This window comes from Salminus brasiliensis, chromosome 5, assembly GCF_030463535.1.
Source record: "Salminus brasiliensis chromosome 5, fSalBra1.hap2, whole genome shotgun sequence".
Classification (NCBI taxonomy): Eukaryota; Metazoa; Chordata; class Actinopteri; order Characiformes; family Bryconidae; genus Salminus; species Salminus brasiliensis.
The window spans coordinates 19,932,949-19,951,549 of NC_132882.1; the positions used below are offsets into that span (position 1 = coordinate 19,932,949).

Genomic DNA, 18,601 nt, shown 5'->3' on the forward strand with positions numbered 1-18,601 from the left:
TGGATTATGGGTATTCCATGTCCGTTTAGTGTTTATGGTTTGTATACTATGTATTATGATGCGTTGTGGGATCGTTACAGTGCACAGAAAATTTGGCACTACATTTTCAGTCACCAATATAAAATGGCAGAGAACAACATTCAGCCATAAGATTAGGAATGTCTGCCAAATATTGAGTAGGTCCCCCTTGTGCTGCCATAACAGATCTGACCATTCAAGGCATAGACCTCTGAAGGTATTATGTGGTATAGGGCACTAAGACGACTTTACAGCAGATCCTTTAAGTCCTGTAAGTTGTGAGGATGGGCTTCCGTGGATCGCATTGATAAGCCTTGGGTGCCTATGACCCTGTTACCGGTTCACCACTTTTAAGTACTACTGACCACTGCATACCAGGAACACCCCACAAGACCTGCCTGATGTTTTAGAGATGCTCTGACCCAGTCGTCTAGTCAACAAAAACTGTCCCTTGTCTTAGTGGCTGAGGTCCTAGTGCTTGCCCATTTCTCCAGCTTTTAACACATCACCTTTGAGAACTGACTGTTTGCTTGCTGCCTAGCGTATCCACCCCGGGACAGATGGCCCTGTAGATGAAGATGATCAATATATTTTTCACTACACCTGTCAGTGGTGCTAATTTTATGACTGATTGGTGTATGGCTGTCAATAGAATTGGATCACTGGTGTTTATTGATGATGTGACTATTGATAGAAGCAGAAGGATTAAATTTGAAGTCTAGAGCTATTCATTTGATGCGATGGTGCTTCACAGTACATCTTCATTTCAGATCTATTGAGGTGATGTACAAAGGCAGAAAGGCCGGTACTGAGGGACCTGACTGTACGTTTGTTTTTTGCTTAACTGAAAGCTATAGAAAGCTTTAGAATATAAAATTTCACAAGCAGCCGACGTGTCCCTGGATGCACTGCTAAGCAATTTATGCATTCCACATGCAAAACAATATTCCATGTGCATAACTATTACAACACTACATAGATATACATATTTAAAAGCTGTAATCTTATGTTGTCCATCACTGCTGCTCATTATGTAACTGCTCCGAATGTGGCAGAATAGGCTACAATGCTGCCTGATGGATGGGAGGCTTTGCTGATAGCAGGATCTGAACATGTTCATCCGTCATTCAGCTGGCTGGTGATCCATATGACTAAAGATGCACTGTTGCACCCAGGCAAAAAGATCAGGAAGTGCAGATCACTCAAAATCAATTCCTTCCATCTGTGCATGAACGGAGGATGAGGGGTACAGACATCTGTCTATTCCCAGTGCAGAACACGTTTTTCACAAGCAAAAGGTGAAACATGTTGATACATGTACCCAGGCCATGCCTTTACATGCGTTAACAGCAAACACTTTTCCAGTATGTGAGAGTGAAGCTCTAAACACGACCTACACTACATGACACTCTTGGGAAGACAAAGCCTCTTGTAGAAGCTGTTCAGTGTTGTTATCAGAAGCTGCTGAAGGTTCTCAGACTAAACAGGGAAAATGCCAATTCAACGTATGTGACAATAACCCATATATGTGTCACATTAAGAGGGTATGTTAGTCTCTATGTATAGAGTGGAGTGTTTCCCAATCCTGGTCCAGGAGGCACCTTGCTCTGCACGCATAGTGAACCCCCTGCTTTAACACACTCGCTGCTATTCTATTCTACAGACGTGTAAACGTGTAAGACAGGGTGCCTCTAGGACCAAGATCGTATGTTATATTTAGAATCTTATATACATATGATGTATATAAGATTGAAGCACATGTAAGATCTTTCAGTGCAATATTATAATCCATTTTAAGAATGTTTTTATAATACTTTATGTGTTCATCCCTATAATCAAAAATTGTTGTGACTGGATAGACTAGACAGGCTATAGGAATGAATGTCTTAAAAAGCTCACTTAAAGATATGATCTGAATTATGTAAAAAAAAACAAAGATTATGTTCATCAAGGACAGTGAGAATTGAAATACACTACTTTTTTACCCTTCTAATGAATACATTTCACTTCTTAAAGTTGCACCCATTGCTCACACAGAGTCTAGTCCCTGTAGAGATAGTACTGCTAATAGAATAGGACTCTCTGGAGCAGATAAACATGAACCCATTGGCACCATGCCTAATGCCAGGTGTGGGCTAGAGGGGTATAACCCCCCCCCCCCCACACCATGCTCCTCTGGAATGAGTTGGGGGGTTAGGGATGAGGGGTGGTGGTGATCCTTCAACTTCCTCACTGATGCTCTTTGGGCTGAATGCAATCACATTCTCACAGCAATGCTCCAGAATATAGTAGAAAGCCGTCCCTGGACAGTAGAGACAGTTACTCCAACAAAAGCAGGATAAATGCTTTTTTCAGTTCCCTTGATTTCAGAAGAATAAAACGAGCAAGTGTCCTAAAACATTTGTCCATATAGTGTAGTTATATTTAAACCTTCTAAATGATTTATTTTTATTGGTTTCAACACATTAATCAAGAGCTGTGCTTTTCTGGATAATGCTGGGATAGCAATTTGGAAAAGTGATAGAACCAATTGGGATAGACTGCAGTTCATTCCATCAGTGGTGGACAGAGTACAAACCTAGGGTACTCTAGTGAAAGTAGAAACACTCTTAATAAAATATTACTTCAGAAAAGTCTTCTATGTGTGTCTACTGTGTCTTAGTTCAGTGAAAATCATATTTATCATTTGGACAGCTGCAGTACATAATTACTTTTGGCTTGTAAGTACATTCAACAGTCAACCCAAGTAGAAATGTAGGCAGATAGCTCCTATTTGTACTCCTGTATTGTCTGACCAATAGTCTCCCTTTTCACCTAAGTACAGATGTTTTGTGGATGTAAATAACAGTGATACTCAAAGACTGAATAAGCTTTTAAAAAGAGCACTCATGTTGCTATTGCTGGGGAGATCCAACATCACACTCTGTCGTAATTGCTAGTGCACATTTTGTGTAATGGTAGTGGTCAGCCTTCCTTCGTACGTAGAGACGAGTGGGCAGACGGGAAAACAGGCTGACCTCACTTACCAGACGTACATCAGACCAAGCAGCAGCATCGGCTGTACTGCCTGGAAATCGAGCACAGTGAGAGGAAGTGACTGCTGTGTGCTTGTAAAACTACAGTGGCCTTTAAGGGGTGGTCTCTCTGGGATCCTGTGAAACTCCTGGGTAAACCCCAAGGAGAAATCCCCAGAGAAAGAGAAAAAGAGACCTTCTGATGTTTATGTCAGTCATTTGTGATTTCACTTTTCAGCTTTCCTCCATGATCGAGAGCTTTCTCACTGTTCTCAAAGGCCTCGGCGTGTCTCGCTGTGGTGGGTTTAAGGCTGCTGATTTCGACTGAGAAAGCTGAACGCTCAGACAGGAAGAACTGTGCATGTGTGTAGTGGTTGTTGTGGGTGGCCTGAGAGAGAAGGAGAAAGAGAAAAACAGACACTGGTTAAGTGTAAATATCTTGTCACACCCTGCTTAGCGTATGTCTAGTCTGGCTCCTGCGTGGAAAAACGACACATTCAGGAACAGGCAATAGCAATAGAGCCCTTTCAGATGGGGCAGTCAGACAGTCAGATGATGCCTCTAAAGGGTGGATAAGGATTATAGCCACTGCATTCATACTGGTCTCAGCAGTGTTACCCAAGCATTACACTGTGCAAACTAGTGCAAAGTGTCGGAATTGTTCACGCCCATTTCCTATCTAGCAGACAATCTGTGTTTTTGATTGGGGAGGCAGGGGCAGGGGGGGGGGGGTCGTCTTAGATTTGAGCAAAAACACAAACAGCCGTTACAAAGCCCTGCCCAGCCAGCTCCTTCTCACACACCCTTGCTGCACGTTTCACTAGACACGCATACACACACACACGCTTCAAATTGCAGATCTAAGCCAAAAAAAAAAAGAAGCGCCAGCTGAAATCCCCAGAGGGTGCTGAAATTGGTGATGCAGCTTTGTGTAGAAAAACCCCCTCCATTCAGTTCTTGAGTTCCTCAGTCTAGTGCAGACCTCAGGAGCCTAATTAATGAAACTCTGTCCTGAACAACAGTCATTACAACTACACTTCTTTTAATGATGTTTAAGAGGCTCTGGTTTCTTTTCAGAAATTCAATCTGTAAAGCTGCAAGTAAAACAAAACACAACTCCAAGTTTTGCTCCATAAATAAAATAGTTTATTATTGCTTAAAATAAATACATTTTTCTTCAAATAGAAGCCAGAGAGAAAAGGAAAGATGAGGAAACGTGTCCACCCCGACATCTGGGTAGCCAAGAGAGGGGGGGGGGGTCAGCTCAGCTTCCAAAAGCCATCCAAGCAGAAACTACAATCATCAAGACAGGGAAAGTAAAAAGTAGACACTGGTAAAAATGACTATATGTACATGTGCAGTATGACAGGACTACTGCTCGGTCTTCCAGCACAGCGTAAAAAGGCTGACCAACAGGCCCTGAGCAGAGTAAACAGAGGGCGCACTCCAAAAACATGAGGTTCTTAGAGACACCAGCTTTAGTTTGCTCACATGGTCTCCTTACAGAACCATGGTCTTGGTAGCCATCTACATTACCTCCTGTCCTGCTGACCCCCCTGCCCTTCCTCCGCCCTCTCTGAGCAAGAGGAAATGACAATGAAGCGTTAACGGCTTGCCATTGCAACCCCCCTTCAGAAGCCCAGCAAGCCTGTGTCCATAAATGGGGCCCAAGCTTTCGGTTCCCAGGCACAAAACCGGCAGGCTTGAAGACTCCTAGGTTGTCAAGGTAAGCAGAGATTAACCTGGCCTGTATCCACCAACCCCACCCCCACCCAACAAAACACACACTCACCACTTGTTCAACACTAAAAAGGCATTACATCTGCTGCAATCTGTTTGGGTATTGGGCATGAAGTGAAGACAGCTAATAAACAAGCCAACCCTCTTTGATTACGAACAGCGTACCATAGCAAAGACACATGGGCAAGGTTGACCCTTCAGGTTTAAGCTTTTTAAATTAGACTAGCCTGGAAGAGGATCATGGGAGGTGGAAGTCGCTGCCACACTGTGTTTGCTGGTGTTGGCCTGTAACCATCTGAACAAGAGAGCTCCTTTTACCCTTGTTGACTCGAGCCTTCTCTTTTAATAGCTTTATCATTTTTATAATCTTGCCTGGTCTAAAAATAAATAATAATTAATTTAAGCTCTACCCACGATTATGCAAGATGGAAACCCATGACCCATTTGTTGAGCAGCATTCTTTGTTGGTCCAGTAAATTCAGAGATGAAAACATTAAATCAGGCCACAGTTAAAACCCGGCCATCTTTATTAAACAATAGAGGTCTGTCACACATTTAACCCTCCTTGACAACTAGGAACAAATAAATAAAAGCTGTGATTTAAGGCAGTTCTACAGCTTAAGCAGAACAGCTGTGATGGCATACTCCACAGTAGATATTGGAAGATATCTAAATGAGTTTGCTTGGTTTCTGTAGCTCAGCACAACATACAGAGCTGAAGATATCAACATGCAGTCGCTGAGAAGTCCATCCCAAATGGACATTGAGACCAAACCATCAGACAGTAACAAATTTCAGAAATTCTCTCCCTCTATCGCAACTGCAACATGAAACTGTCCCTAATGAGGTTTTTACACTGTTCATGTGATCTACATTGGTTTTTGAGGAAACATCATAAGTTATAGGTGAACTGCCTGAAGGGCCGTGAGCACTTCACATTGCACCGAGCTCAAATGATGTTCTGCAAGGTCATTACATTCATGTCTGGAGGGGCCAGGAGCATTATTTAGTACTCCCTCCTCACACAGAGATACAACTCTGGCTGGAGCTCCACCATTCTTTCAGCAGTGGACCAGAGAAACATCTGGCTGTTCGTCTTTGCTCTCCAGGACCAAGAACAGGGTAATCATCACCTGGTTGCCACATGTCCACCCTTTCAGTGTTTCTCACTGTCCGCATCTCAGCAACTGACTGTGCTGGGCTGCTGTTTGCTGACAAAGTCTGGTATGAAGTCAAACTCATTCTGTCCCAAGAACAGTTCAGGAAGCTCCTGCACCCTGTCTAGTCCCAACTCCATGACCAATGACGTGAGAACCTCCTCGTCGATCAGGTCAGTGTCCATGCCATTGAGACTGAGCGCAGGGCCAGCCATATGCTGCCTATTGGCCAGCTGAGCAGGACCCATGCGGAACTGTGCTCCATTCCCCATGTGGTTCCCGTTCATGACTCCGAGTGGGTGTCCGTGGTACTGGGTGTTGAGTTTCTGCAGGTGCATGCTGGCCATCAGCTGCTGTGAAGTTAGGCCTCCAGCCATGTACTGCTGCTGCTGCTGGCCTGGATGCTGGTGCTGTCCCTGCTGCTGCTGGTGCATGTGATGATTCTGATGCTGATGCTGCTGCTGCTGCTGATGCTGCTGCTGATGCTGGCCCTGGTTACTGTACATCATGTTGGCTGACTGCATCTGGTGGTGACCCATCGGTGCTCCATTCATCTGCCCGTTCATAGGGCCCACCATGTTGGCCCGCTGCTGCCATGTTGGGCCGGCCTCCATGGCTCCCTGAGGGCCGTAGTGCATCATCTGTCCATTGGGCATAGCTCTTAGGCCAGGCTGGGGTCCGTGTTGCTGGCTATTCATGCCCATCCGGTACCCGTGGAGGCCGTTGTTGGCCTGGCCGTGGCTCATGGGCATCATCATGTGCTCTGCCATGGCTTCTCCCTTTATTTAAAACAAGGCAAGACGGCATTAGATTCAGAACAATCACTGTTGGTTTGCTACCACACCTGCAGCTATTAAGGACCATTTAAACCTACTCAGAATGTGCTGAGCATGCAAGCAAGACCAAGAATACCAAGCAAACACCAGAATGCACCACTGCCAGGCTAGAGTAGGTGACACTAACGGGCATTTAAGACGTGAGACGACAAATAATGCTAAGCTGTTGACAGATGTTAGGCTTCAATATGGACGACTGAAGGCTACAGTTTGGACAGGCGGATATTGCTCAGTTGCTTTAACAGTCAGGGCTGCGGTTAAACAAACTCAGTCCTCCGAGACGCCTGCTTGTGGCAACACAAAGATCTGCAAGGTTCCTCCTCAATAAGCATTGACTTTTACCACAGGAGTATAGCCATGGTGTCTCTCCCCCCTTCTCTCTCTCTCTCTCTCTCTCTCTCTCTCTCTCGCCTTCTTTCTCTCTTTTCTTTTAATCCAGCTGGTTACCCATGATTGCCACTCAAGTGCCACCACCACTGAAAAATATCACTGATGCAAATCCAGACCTCTTTGCAGTTGCCCTGATTAAGATTACACAACTGCCCATCAAAACAATAAGTCCGCTGCTTTACAGCGCGCGCTGTGCTCAAAGCGGCCGCGGCAACAAAGAGAACAGCAGCGCGAGCCCACTTGAACCGAGGTTAGCCGCACAGAAGCGTCCCCGTTACACCTCTGAACTGACGCTAACGTTATGCTAGCCTGGAAGGGTAAGAAAGTAGCAGCGAGAGGAACAATGGAGCCAGCAGCCCAGAGCCGCACAACGCTTCATAGTCACAATTCATCCTTACCCTGAGTCCTGAGGCTCTCCAAACTCTGCAACTTGCCCGTGTCAAGACACAACCAGGTTTACTTCAGCAGCGCGACGACGAGCCTCGGCGAGATTACAGTTTATATTCCAGAGGGCTGAGCTGCATGCTGAATCCGCGGCGCTCTAGGAGATCGTGTGCGTGCGTGTGTGTGTGTGCAGTGGAGGAGTGTGGAGGTTTTATGGAGAGCTCAGCAGGGGAGGGGAGGGGAGGAGGGACCGGTGCAACAACGCTCAAACCAGGATTATGATTGGCTCCGAATAGTGTTTGTGTGCCGAGAGAGACCCAATTAAAAACCACGAACCAGTGGATTGTTTCTCACTGCAGGCAGTTGTAGTTTTTTTCTACGGTTTTCTAAGTAACATTTAGTAACATTACTAACATAGAAAGCTTAGATAGAAAGAAAGATAAATAGATAACTACCTAGAAAGAACAGTAGATCTATAGATAGATATATATATATATATATAGCTAGATAGATATGCAGATAGATAGATAGCTACATAGACAGATAGACAGATAGATATGCAGATAGAAAGATTGCTACATAGATAGACCGATAGATCAACAGATATATCAGTAGATAGATAGAAATATAGCTAGATAGAAATATAGCTAGATACCTAGAAAGAACAATAGATCTATACATAGAACTATATAGCTAGATAGAAATATAGCTAGATATGTAGATAGAAAGAAGGCTGCATAGATAGATAGATAGATAGATAGATAGATAGGTAGATAGATAGATGGATAGATTGATAGGTAGATAGATAGGTATATATATATATATATAGATATATAGTTATGTAGATAGAAAGATAGCTACCTAGATAGATAGATCCAGAGCAACTTACAAAAGTGCTTTACTGTTTACTCAGAAAAATACCTGAGCTTAGATACTACTAAACACAAAAGTAAGTGTGAAGACCACAACACTCGACTCTAGACTTTGCCCAAATACTCTTGGAAGAGAAGGGTCTTCAGTTGACATTTGAATTCAGTGAGCGACTCCCAGGGGAAGTTTGTTACACCACTTCGGTGCCAGGACAGAAAAAAGCCTGAATGCTTGTCTTCCGTAGATAGATAGATACCAAAATATTGAGTATCAGCCAATATCAATACTCAACATTTTGATTCACATTATAGATGCTTACACACTTTAAAATATGTGTTTTAACTGTTTATTGAGTGATTTCATAGAAGAAGCACTTTTGATTCCATAAAGAACCATGTTTGTAATAGAGTCAAGCAAAAGTGATTCTTGATGCCAAGAAATCACCATTTTTAAGAGTGTACAGAACAACTAAGCTTAAAACGGAGCTACTTTTAATTGGAGAACTTTACCACTTAAGACAAATATGTGCAAGTGTATTTACACTACTTTTACACTCTAGTACCCCACAGGAAGAAACACACAGCTAACAACATCACATCACACAGTATGAGAGTGTGTGCTGCGTCAGGCAAGATTGTATCAGAGTCATTCTTTTTTTTCCTTCTGACATCCGATCCAGAATTTAGTCCAATAATCTTCTAACCTTTTAGAAAGTTGTGAAACAAAGAACTAAGAAAAAAGTGCATGAAGTTTAATTAACAAAGAACCAGCCTGCCCACATTGCTAAGGTAGAGGATTAGATTTGAGTGACAGGCTCAGCAGTGTCTCAGCAGTCTCTAGACGTGTTCATGTATGCTTCAGCCCTTTTGTTTTCCATTTATCAAGAACGACTGTGCGTATTTTTGAGTTTGAGAGAGCGAGAGAGAAAAATTTGGCAGCTCAGTGGAAGTCCATGTGACCCAGGGCTGTGTTGTGCAGTGTGTATATGTGTGTGTGATGTGGGGAAGGGATGAGGGGGAGAGGGGAGGGAAGGGGGTGGAGTGCTGGTGCTATTCTGGGCCACCGGCTGCAGTGGTAGGACTAACTGTGTAGGCAGCGGCTGCACGTGCAATTTAGCAGCAACTCTAGAAACCAGTGCTCCAACCAACACAAAACAAAACAAACTGAGATGACTGGATCAAACTTTCTGCCCGATGCTCTTGAGCATGTTGGATTAAAACAGTGAGAATAGCCTCCATTAGAGAGGCATTTAGTAAGTTGTTCAGCCTGTCTGTTTGGGACCACAAGGAATCAACATCCTCTGTGTGGGCTTGATGGCTCGGTGTTTACTGAAAGCTCAACGCTGGTTAAAGGAGTGCCGCCTCCTCCAAAGTGCATTATGTCTCACACAAATTAGCATCTGCATTCTGCAGGCTTGTGCCCTAATTTGCATGACAGTGTGTTCGGCCCTTGGTGAAAACCATCCCATACAGCAGGTCTGCTGCTGTCGAGTCATGTTCTAACACAGTCAGCATTTGTTTTTTTTTTTGTAATCTCATCATGCGGCGGATTTTCAAAAAGAAGTCACAGGTTTATTATCAACCAGATCAGGCTAACCCCCAGCACTTTTTCAAACCATGCTGAGGCAAGCTAAAGCAAGCAACAGTCAAACACAAAAGGTAATATAGGCATTTACAGTGCTATGCCTATTTTAGTGTTCACAGCTCTGCAAGTAAAACTGTGTTTAGTTACAACCATTTTCCAAAGAGACATAGTAAAACATTGCTAGCTCTCTTAAGACGTATAACTCCTGCCCTGCTCAGTTGTCAAACTAGGACTTAAGCATCATAAAAAAGGCGTTTTCTGCAGTGTTATGACATTGGACGTGTTACTTCTAAGGACATGGGCCTGGTCCATGGGAAATTAAACAATAGGCGTTCTTTATTTACCTAATATTTCAGTCCCCTACAGGGATATAGGCATATATAAGGAAGATCAGGCCCAGTGTCTATTGATATAAATAATTTCAACATTTGATTGCCTAATCAAACAGACACATCTACCACACCCTGCCTCCGGTCAGTGCTTTAGTGTCGCAGAGAGCGCCTGTGTTTGCGCTGTATCTATCTGTTCTGCCGCAGGCTCTTCTTTAACCCTTTCTTAATGTGTAGTTGGGCAGAGCAGCCCTTGCTCTTTTCCAGGGCGCTTTCCTCCCCCACACCTGATTAACAAAGATACCAGAGGGTGGAGGAGGGGCCGACCAACTGCCACCAGGAGCTGCTCCACATAGCAGCCAGGGATGGTCTCTCTCTCTCTCTCTCTCTCTCTCTCACTCTCTCTGTATGGCTTGGACCTTTCTCTAGGTTGCTTGGTGACATGTTTTAACCTTGTTCGTACTTTTAATTACATGAGCATACACCACTGGAAACCTCACTGGATTTAGTGCAAATATATCTGCTCAGTTTTGACAGTGGTACCAAAACATCATGCACAAGGCATTTTTTTTCAGTGACCTTCTCCGCTTCTAAGGGCACAGGCCTGAAGTAAACCTTGTGTAGAGAACTGTTTTATGCATGGGAAATGTACTTTTCATAAACCCGTGAGGCCTTTTACTGTCCTGGATCTACAGATGCGTTCTCCAAACCATCTCCATTACCCGCTCATACAGTAAATGAAAGTGGACTGTTTGTCACTCTCTCCATGATTGTTTTGATCCATCAGAGGATCACTTCTCCTCCCCCCATCCCCCACGTACTGAGCTCATTACCCAGGTGTGTCCCCCTACCCTGTTTATTTACCTCCTGCATGACCCCTCGCCCGTTTGCCCGTTCTCAGTTGTCTCCAGCTCTGGTGTATTATTGTGAAGCGGGATGGCTCAGCAGGACAGCGCTGGAATGCTCTCGGCCTCTGAGCCCATGTTTATGGTAGAGCTAGGAGTAATGGCCCGTATTTGTGTTCCTTTCTGTGTTTGGAATGCAGGCATGCCTTTGGCATGCACTCTACCCAGCTGGCCTTTAGCAAACAGGAGGAGCATGGAAAGAAAAGGAGATTCAGCAGGGTCATATTGGTTTAGAGTGGTTAGGATCCGTAAGCTGGCTTGAACCAGGCTCTGTGTTGAAACTGCTAAAACTAATATATATAATTGGTTTTATATGGTGTCCTTAAAAGGTAAATTGGACTTAAAGGCCTATGGTGTGTGGGCACAAGCTTCATTTACTCACTCTTATAACTACATAACACATAAATCAGCTTTTTTAGTAACTACACATTTCTAGTTTTTAGTAATTACTGCATATTATGTCTCAGGAACCAATAACTGAAGTATTTAGTCTATTTAGAATATTCATGATTTTATTTAGGGGATGAATGGGGAATTGCAACGTTTTAATCATGGTCACCCTGGCTATCCCATATGACCCAGTTTCTCTGAAATCGCCCTCTGTGGAACTTGTTTGAGGAGCAAGGCAATTCTGCCAAGGACTGGAAACCACCTTGGTAACTCCACCCCTCCCTCCTCCTCTCCACAACTCTTCTTTTTCTGTCAACTGCAAACATTGACTGGTGTAAATGAGTTCATGCTGCTGCCTACTCCCCCAACACTGCCATTCACTGAAAATGCCCATTTGTTTCAACCAGAAACCCCCCAAGTGTAATGTGCTTTCTCATCTTTTTACAGACCCACACACACACAAACATTATCTTACTTGTGGACTTTAACTTAATAACCACATAATCACTACATTTCCATTCAATCAAATATCCAGATGTAAATGAAGATTATCTTGAATCTGGTCAATATATTTAATATTTCCATAATTTTGAGATAGTATTATTTGTTTTTGCAAATGGTTTCTAGACACCTTTTGAGCATTTTAATCTAGTGAAATTGTCTTATCCTACTGGAAGATCATTTCACTTGAAACTAGTAAAAATGATCTGCCCAATAAAATAAGACTTAATAAAATGACCAAAAACAAACAAACAAAGAATAATACAACAATTATAAATAGTCATAAAATATTACATTGATAAAGATTATACATATTAAATTGAGAAAATTATAAATATTAAATAAGTTGAACTGATGAGCAAGCACCCAAGATCCACTACTGTTACAAAAACTCTTGTAAATAATATACTGTGTATTAAATAATGGTCTCATCATAATTGTGGGAACAGACTGTTCTTGTACTTCACTGAAACAGCAGAACACCTGCTGAGTGTCAGCAAGGTTTCACTCCCCCCTCAACGTCGAGCCGAAACTTCACACAGATGCAATCTGATGATGCTTTTTGTTGTTCCTTAGTCTTCTTTTCCAGTGATGAAGCACACAGACCCTCTTTATTACATTAAAAAGGCAAGACAAGTCAAGTGGGTTTATTGTCTTTTCTCAATATACCTAACTTGTACACACTGGAAACGAGATTCATTATTTTACCCCAGGGTGCATTACAGCAGCGCATTACACAGGACTGCGCTGAACTACATACGTGGTGCAACGATTTGCACACAGGACAATATCTATAAAGACAAAGGGCGATATCTATAAAGACACAGGGCGATATCTATAAAGACACAGGGCGATATCTATAAAGACAAAGGGCGATATCTATAAAGACACAGGGCGATATCTATAAAGACACAGGGCGATATCTATAAAGGACAACAAAAAAGCAACCAAACAATAAATACAGAACACTAACTAAACTGGGCAACTAGGATAGCTGTATCCAGTATATGATTTGGTGTTGGACAGTTATCAGTTGTAACTATACAGACAATCTGGGTCAAAATGTCCAATAGTAGCATTTAAAGAGTGTAAGAATGGCAGTGCAGGTGTAAAACGTGACAGCAACGGGAGAACATGGTGTTGTTGATACTGAAGAGCAGCACATCATCGCCGCACTCTGCTATTTATAATAACAAAGGTTGCTAAGCCAATCACGCGACAAAGCAAAAGCCAAAGGGAACAAATGGGGATCCGTGCTAGGCTAACAGCTAACGGCAAAGCTTTACCATCTCTTCTCTTAATCATCTGCTCCCTCGAAAACCAACTGGACTACCTCAGCGACTACCAAACTGGAGAAACACACTTTAGCGAGGAAAGCAACAGCTTATTGTTTTTTACTGGTAACTTAAGATGTGAAGGAGCCAAACCTGAGGTCACGAGTGGAGGTCAGGCTAAAAGCTAACTGGCTACAGTCTCTTCCTCTCGTTAACAGCAGCATGCTGCAACACTGTTAAGTAAGACTAATTACAGTGTTAAAGTTACATTATCAAACTAGTTTATATTATGCAGGTGTTGCAAAAAGCCGTTGGTGCCGTAAACTGTCAGTAAAAGCAGAGCATACTGTTTTTTTTACAGGTCATCCATAAAAGAAAATGTAGTGTTATGTGTGAAATGACATCTGAGCAGATTTCACTTAACTACTGTATATACGTCAGGGAATATCTCAAAATACTCAATGCATACATTCTTTGGTACCTTTAAGCAATAAGTATTAACGTACAGGAGTGTATCGATAGTTAAGAGCTGTGTGATCAGTCTATGATGAATGTTGGAAAGGGTCATTAATCCAGCTGAATGTTGGGGCCAGTAGTGTGTTTAGAAATCAAACTATCACAAATCTCAAAATGTTGATGATAGCAGCAGATTTTCATACATCCTACTCCTATAAAAAGTATAATAAATTGAAAACCTCATTTCACTGGCACAAACTGTGCAGAGCATATGTGTGAGATGTGTGATTTTACTTTGTGGTTAAGTTGTGATGTAATGAAGCATAATTCATATATATTTTTAATAGTCAGTTGCTGTGTTTCAAGATACAAGTCTAATTTAAGCTAAATGTCCCAGAATCACTCCAATCATTGGGCCTGTTGGACATACAGTGGCTGCATACTGCATGTCATCTAAGACAGCAGAGTGGATCTACAGTCTATGCAGTCCAGTCATTAGTCTGAAAATCCAGTTGGCGGGGATAAACACTTTCTCTCGTTAGTCCAATATGTTGTTTACCCTGTGTTCAGCTGTAAATCTATGCTGCACATGTCACAGTATCAAATAAACAGACATGGACACGTTTCTCCACCACAAGTTTGATGTTTCAACACCTGCTCCTCCTGTTTTTGTTCTGTCAAACCGAAGTGTTTCATCTGCAGCATGTGCACCAATTTTGCATGATCTTTACCCTCTTACAGTGCAGATGACAGGCGCAGCTGTGTGGTCCGTGTGAATCAGGCTGCTCACGTAAAGCCGTGTGTTTTTGTTCACCGGGGCTCAGTCTATAAGGCTCAGCCCGTGTTTACAGCAAGGGGTAGATTAAACAGGAAGGCTGCTTGGTGCCCATGACCCTCAGTGTAAGCCAATCCCATATTCATGCACATTCAGTCAGGGTCAACATATTGCTAGCACCTACATGACGCATGGTGTGAAAAATGAGTCTAAGGAGTGTTATGGAATGAAGCGTGTACGTGAATTGCACCTTGGCGCTGATTTATGGCAAGCAATATGGAATAAGCCTAAACCTAGATAATACAATTTCACATGTCTGAACCCTGGCAGAACGGAGATTATCTGAAAATGTGCCTAGCAGGTGCTGCAGAAGCATCTTTCTGTTGTACTGATTGTTTTCCCCAAATGAAGGTCACACAGAAAGCACCCAATTCCATGTTAGCTGTCAAAACCACACAATAAACTTTACCATGTAATACTGTAACTCTCTGCTCAGTCATGTACATTCGGTTGGGTTTTCTTGTTGTCACGGCAGCAAAACGAAAGTCTGACCCACACGCTACTCTTTTTTATCAGGGTGGGGGTTGGTGTTATTGTTCAGGCAAATTAGAGTGTCTATAAATACACCGAAGGCTTCCTCTTAGCAAAAAGAAGGCCCAGTGACAGGGAAGTGGAGGCTGCTGGATGTTTCAGTCGAGGCCGGTCGAAGGCTGAGTGGGAGGAGAAGAGTTTTCAAGCTTCGTATGGGGATTTCTCCATGGCCATTGCTGTTAACTCTAGAGAGCTGTCACTATTATAGTCTTTTTGTTTTAGTTTTCCTTTCCTGGATAAGGAAATCTTTCATTGCCATCACTAGATTCCCCTGTCATTCTAAATACTGTAATGCCATTGGTGACAATGAGTTGAAAGTTATCTGGAAAATTCTGGCATGAACAATTAGAACAAGAGATTTAACAGGTTTAAGGTTCAGTGTAAAATAAAAACACATTGTACACATTGAGGATTTTTTTGATTTTGAGACAAATGTTACAGTGACCATACAGTGACCATCTTATCTTTTTGAGATGAGAGATATGCACCTGGCTGGGATTCTTAAATTGTGTAAAATGTCCAGGATTTCTCATTCTTTTCACATTGGTGTTTGCTTCTACAGTCACCACAAATTCTATGTGTGGATTTATACAGCTTTAATTGTGCCTGTTTAAGCCCGCCTTCTTACCGCCGCTATTGGTCTACATGTACCTGCATCTACCATTGGTCAAAAAATTTATTATTTTAATGATGAATTATTTTATTGTGTAAAATGTTAATTTATATTAATGAATCCAAGGGAGATTATTAAGCAATATAGGCTATTAAGGCTATTTATTAGTTTTGGTAAATGAGTAAATGTATATGTGTGTTCATTAATATTAAGATATTATCTCCCTCCTACCCACATACATATGCACTGTTCTGGTCCTACAAACTAGGCCTATTTAAAGCCCCTCAGCCACAACATCCTAACCATGGCAGACACCAATGTGTCCCAAGTGACCTCTTTTTTGAAAACCAAAATATGGTCATCCTACAAATGTAGCTAATTCAACTAATTGAAGCCTGTAATCTGTAATGTTTTCTAAATGTAATGTTTTCCTACATAAATCACACACTCATTACATACCCCCCAATCAACTCTTTTATGTGACTTCCCACGTTATAACTTTATTATTTAATGAAAAAAACAGTAGAGGTATGGACAAAATACAGGGTTTAAGCTACTGTCTGTATTTAACTATGCCAAACACATATGGCCATTTTTTACCTAGAAAACAGAGTCTTAGAAATCATACAGGGAATCTACTTAATTTGCTTAACACAGTTTGAGGCAAGTGTGAAATGATTTAAACATACAATTTGCACAGACTTCCACAGGGACTGAGGTATTTCAGAAAGGGCATTTTGATGGGCCATCTCAGGTTAGTAATAATTTCACATGAAGTTAGTCTAAAACTGTGGTATTTTACATGCAGATCTGATTTAGTTACTTTAAAAAACATAATGTGCTTTCAAGTATTTTCAAGTCATTTTGTTAACCTAAGACCTACAAATTATATTATAATTAATTACTTTACACAGCACCTTTTTAATACATGTTTAGACCCCTTTAAAAAGGGCACTTTTCATTTTGGGACGAGTGGGGCGGGGGTTTGGCCTTAACCTGTGGCTGTTTTCTTCCATTAGTCAGCTAAAATAGCTTCACAGCACTTATACAAAACTAAAGACATCCAACATGTCTTAGCTGACTGACAGCATTTGGGCTAAAGGGAAACTGCATGCATTTCTTTTCTTTGGCAAATTCTGCTTGCTGTAGGCTACGTCACATACATTGTACCTAGCATACACTGAAGTTTAGCTTCACTTCAAAGACGGCCTAAACTGCTAGAAGCATCTTAGTATTGTAGTTTCATTTGTAGTGAGACCAGTATGGTCGGAGTGCCAGATTACTTTAGCAAAGTGTCACTGAGAATTCACACTACAGTGACTTTCACTTATGGTTTAGGGCTCCCCCCTTCTTACTTACTAAATCACACTGCACTTGCATCAAATTGGACACTGCGTTTCCTTTCTCTGTCTGTGCCAAGGTGATAGAGGTCCCCTTTATTTATGGATTTTGGAGACGGGTCTATCAATCACCCCCTCTCAGTGACTGCAGAGCAGGAGCCAGCAGGATCAATACCCCTCCCCCACGCTGTCACAGAAGATTGGCCTTTGTCCCTAACTGTCTCAGAATATTGCATGAGGCCCTGAAGTCCTCATCTCACACAAATGCAGATCCTCTGAGTAAAAGCATTTAGCCACCAGTGAGATCAGTATAGCATACTAGCATACTAGCAGTATAGCATACTAGTAGCATCAAAATTCATTTACAGTCTTGCGTCTCTGTGTGGTGTGTAGCATGTCGTACAGAGTTGCTCACCAAAACAAATTCCTCCAGCATGCAGCACACATGGCGAAGTAACAAATTCTCAATTCTGATGAAGTCAGCAGTCAGCACTCTCACTCAGGAAGCATGCTGGGTTTTTAAAGTGAAAGTAATATCTTAAACTTCTTGTGAAGCAAACATGTAGGTGTAAACTTCTTAGACTGGAAACCAGTCATACTGATTGGAAAATTAGCATTTCCAGAGAAGTCCAATAATTGTCACATGAAACCAAAGGTCATCCTGTCTCCCTGTGAAATTGCTCTTAGCTTGATCCACGTCCTTAACCAGTGATAACATGAGGATCTGATCCTTTGTTTAACTAAAGTGGTTTTCCGAGGAATTCCATAGCATTGTTTAGTGAAGAGTATATTTGCATATGGGCTGCAGTGGAGCGTAATGTTGATGTTTTACCTCGGGCATTGTGGGAGCTGCCATTTGAGAACAGCAGCATTCCCTTCAGACAAGCGTGCCTGATCTTATCCACAAAGGGCCAGCGAGACTGCAAGTTTTTATTCCAACACACCTGATTCTTCTTGTTTCATTAGTTGGTCTATGAACTCTATGAACTGACTGAGTTCATGATTAGTCATGTATGTAATAGAGATGTTTTGTACATAAAAAGTCACAGTTTGGTTCGCACAACAGGTTGGACCTCATGGTACAGTATGAGTATGATACACTGGGAACCCCCAAACAACTATCAAAAACCCAAGACTAAGGTTTCTTTTCTTTTCATTTAAACAGACGGTCGTGTAAGATTCAGTTTGTTCCATCATTTGTTGACATGATCCTTGAGGAACATCTGAAGCTTCCTAAATGTGAAACTGTGAAGAAACATCTTATGGTGCTTTAGGAAACAAGAAGATATTTCTAGAAGAAGGTTTCTTGAAGGTTACTAAAGCACCTTAAGAGGTTCCTCCACCGTTCCAAATTGAAGAACTTTCAAAAGTTCCTTAATGATCTTGTCCTTTTAACAGTGACAGGTAGCCAGTACAGCCTGTAGTGTATTAATT

The 18,601-nt window shown here is 42.2% G+C and overlaps 1 protein-coding gene across 1 annotated transcript; it reads right to left on the bottom strand.

Moving 5' to 3' along the window:
• Positions 1-5,265: 5,265 nt before the first annotated feature.
• Positions 5,266-7,723, bottom strand: cited4b (Cbp/p300-interacting transactivator, with Glu/Asp-rich carboxy-terminal domain, 4b). Its single transcript, XM_072679776.1, has 2 exons — positions 7,554-7,723; positions 5,266-6,708 (listed from the first exon to the last, which is right to left on the bottom strand). The coding sequence occupies exon 2, from the start codon at positions 6,697-6,699 to the stop codon at positions 5,953-5,955; it is 747 nt and encodes a 248-aa protein (XP_072535877.1). The 5' UTR covers positions 6,700-6,708; positions 7,554-7,723; the 3' UTR covers positions 5,266-5,952.
• Positions 7,724-18,601: the final 10,878 nt, after the last annotated feature.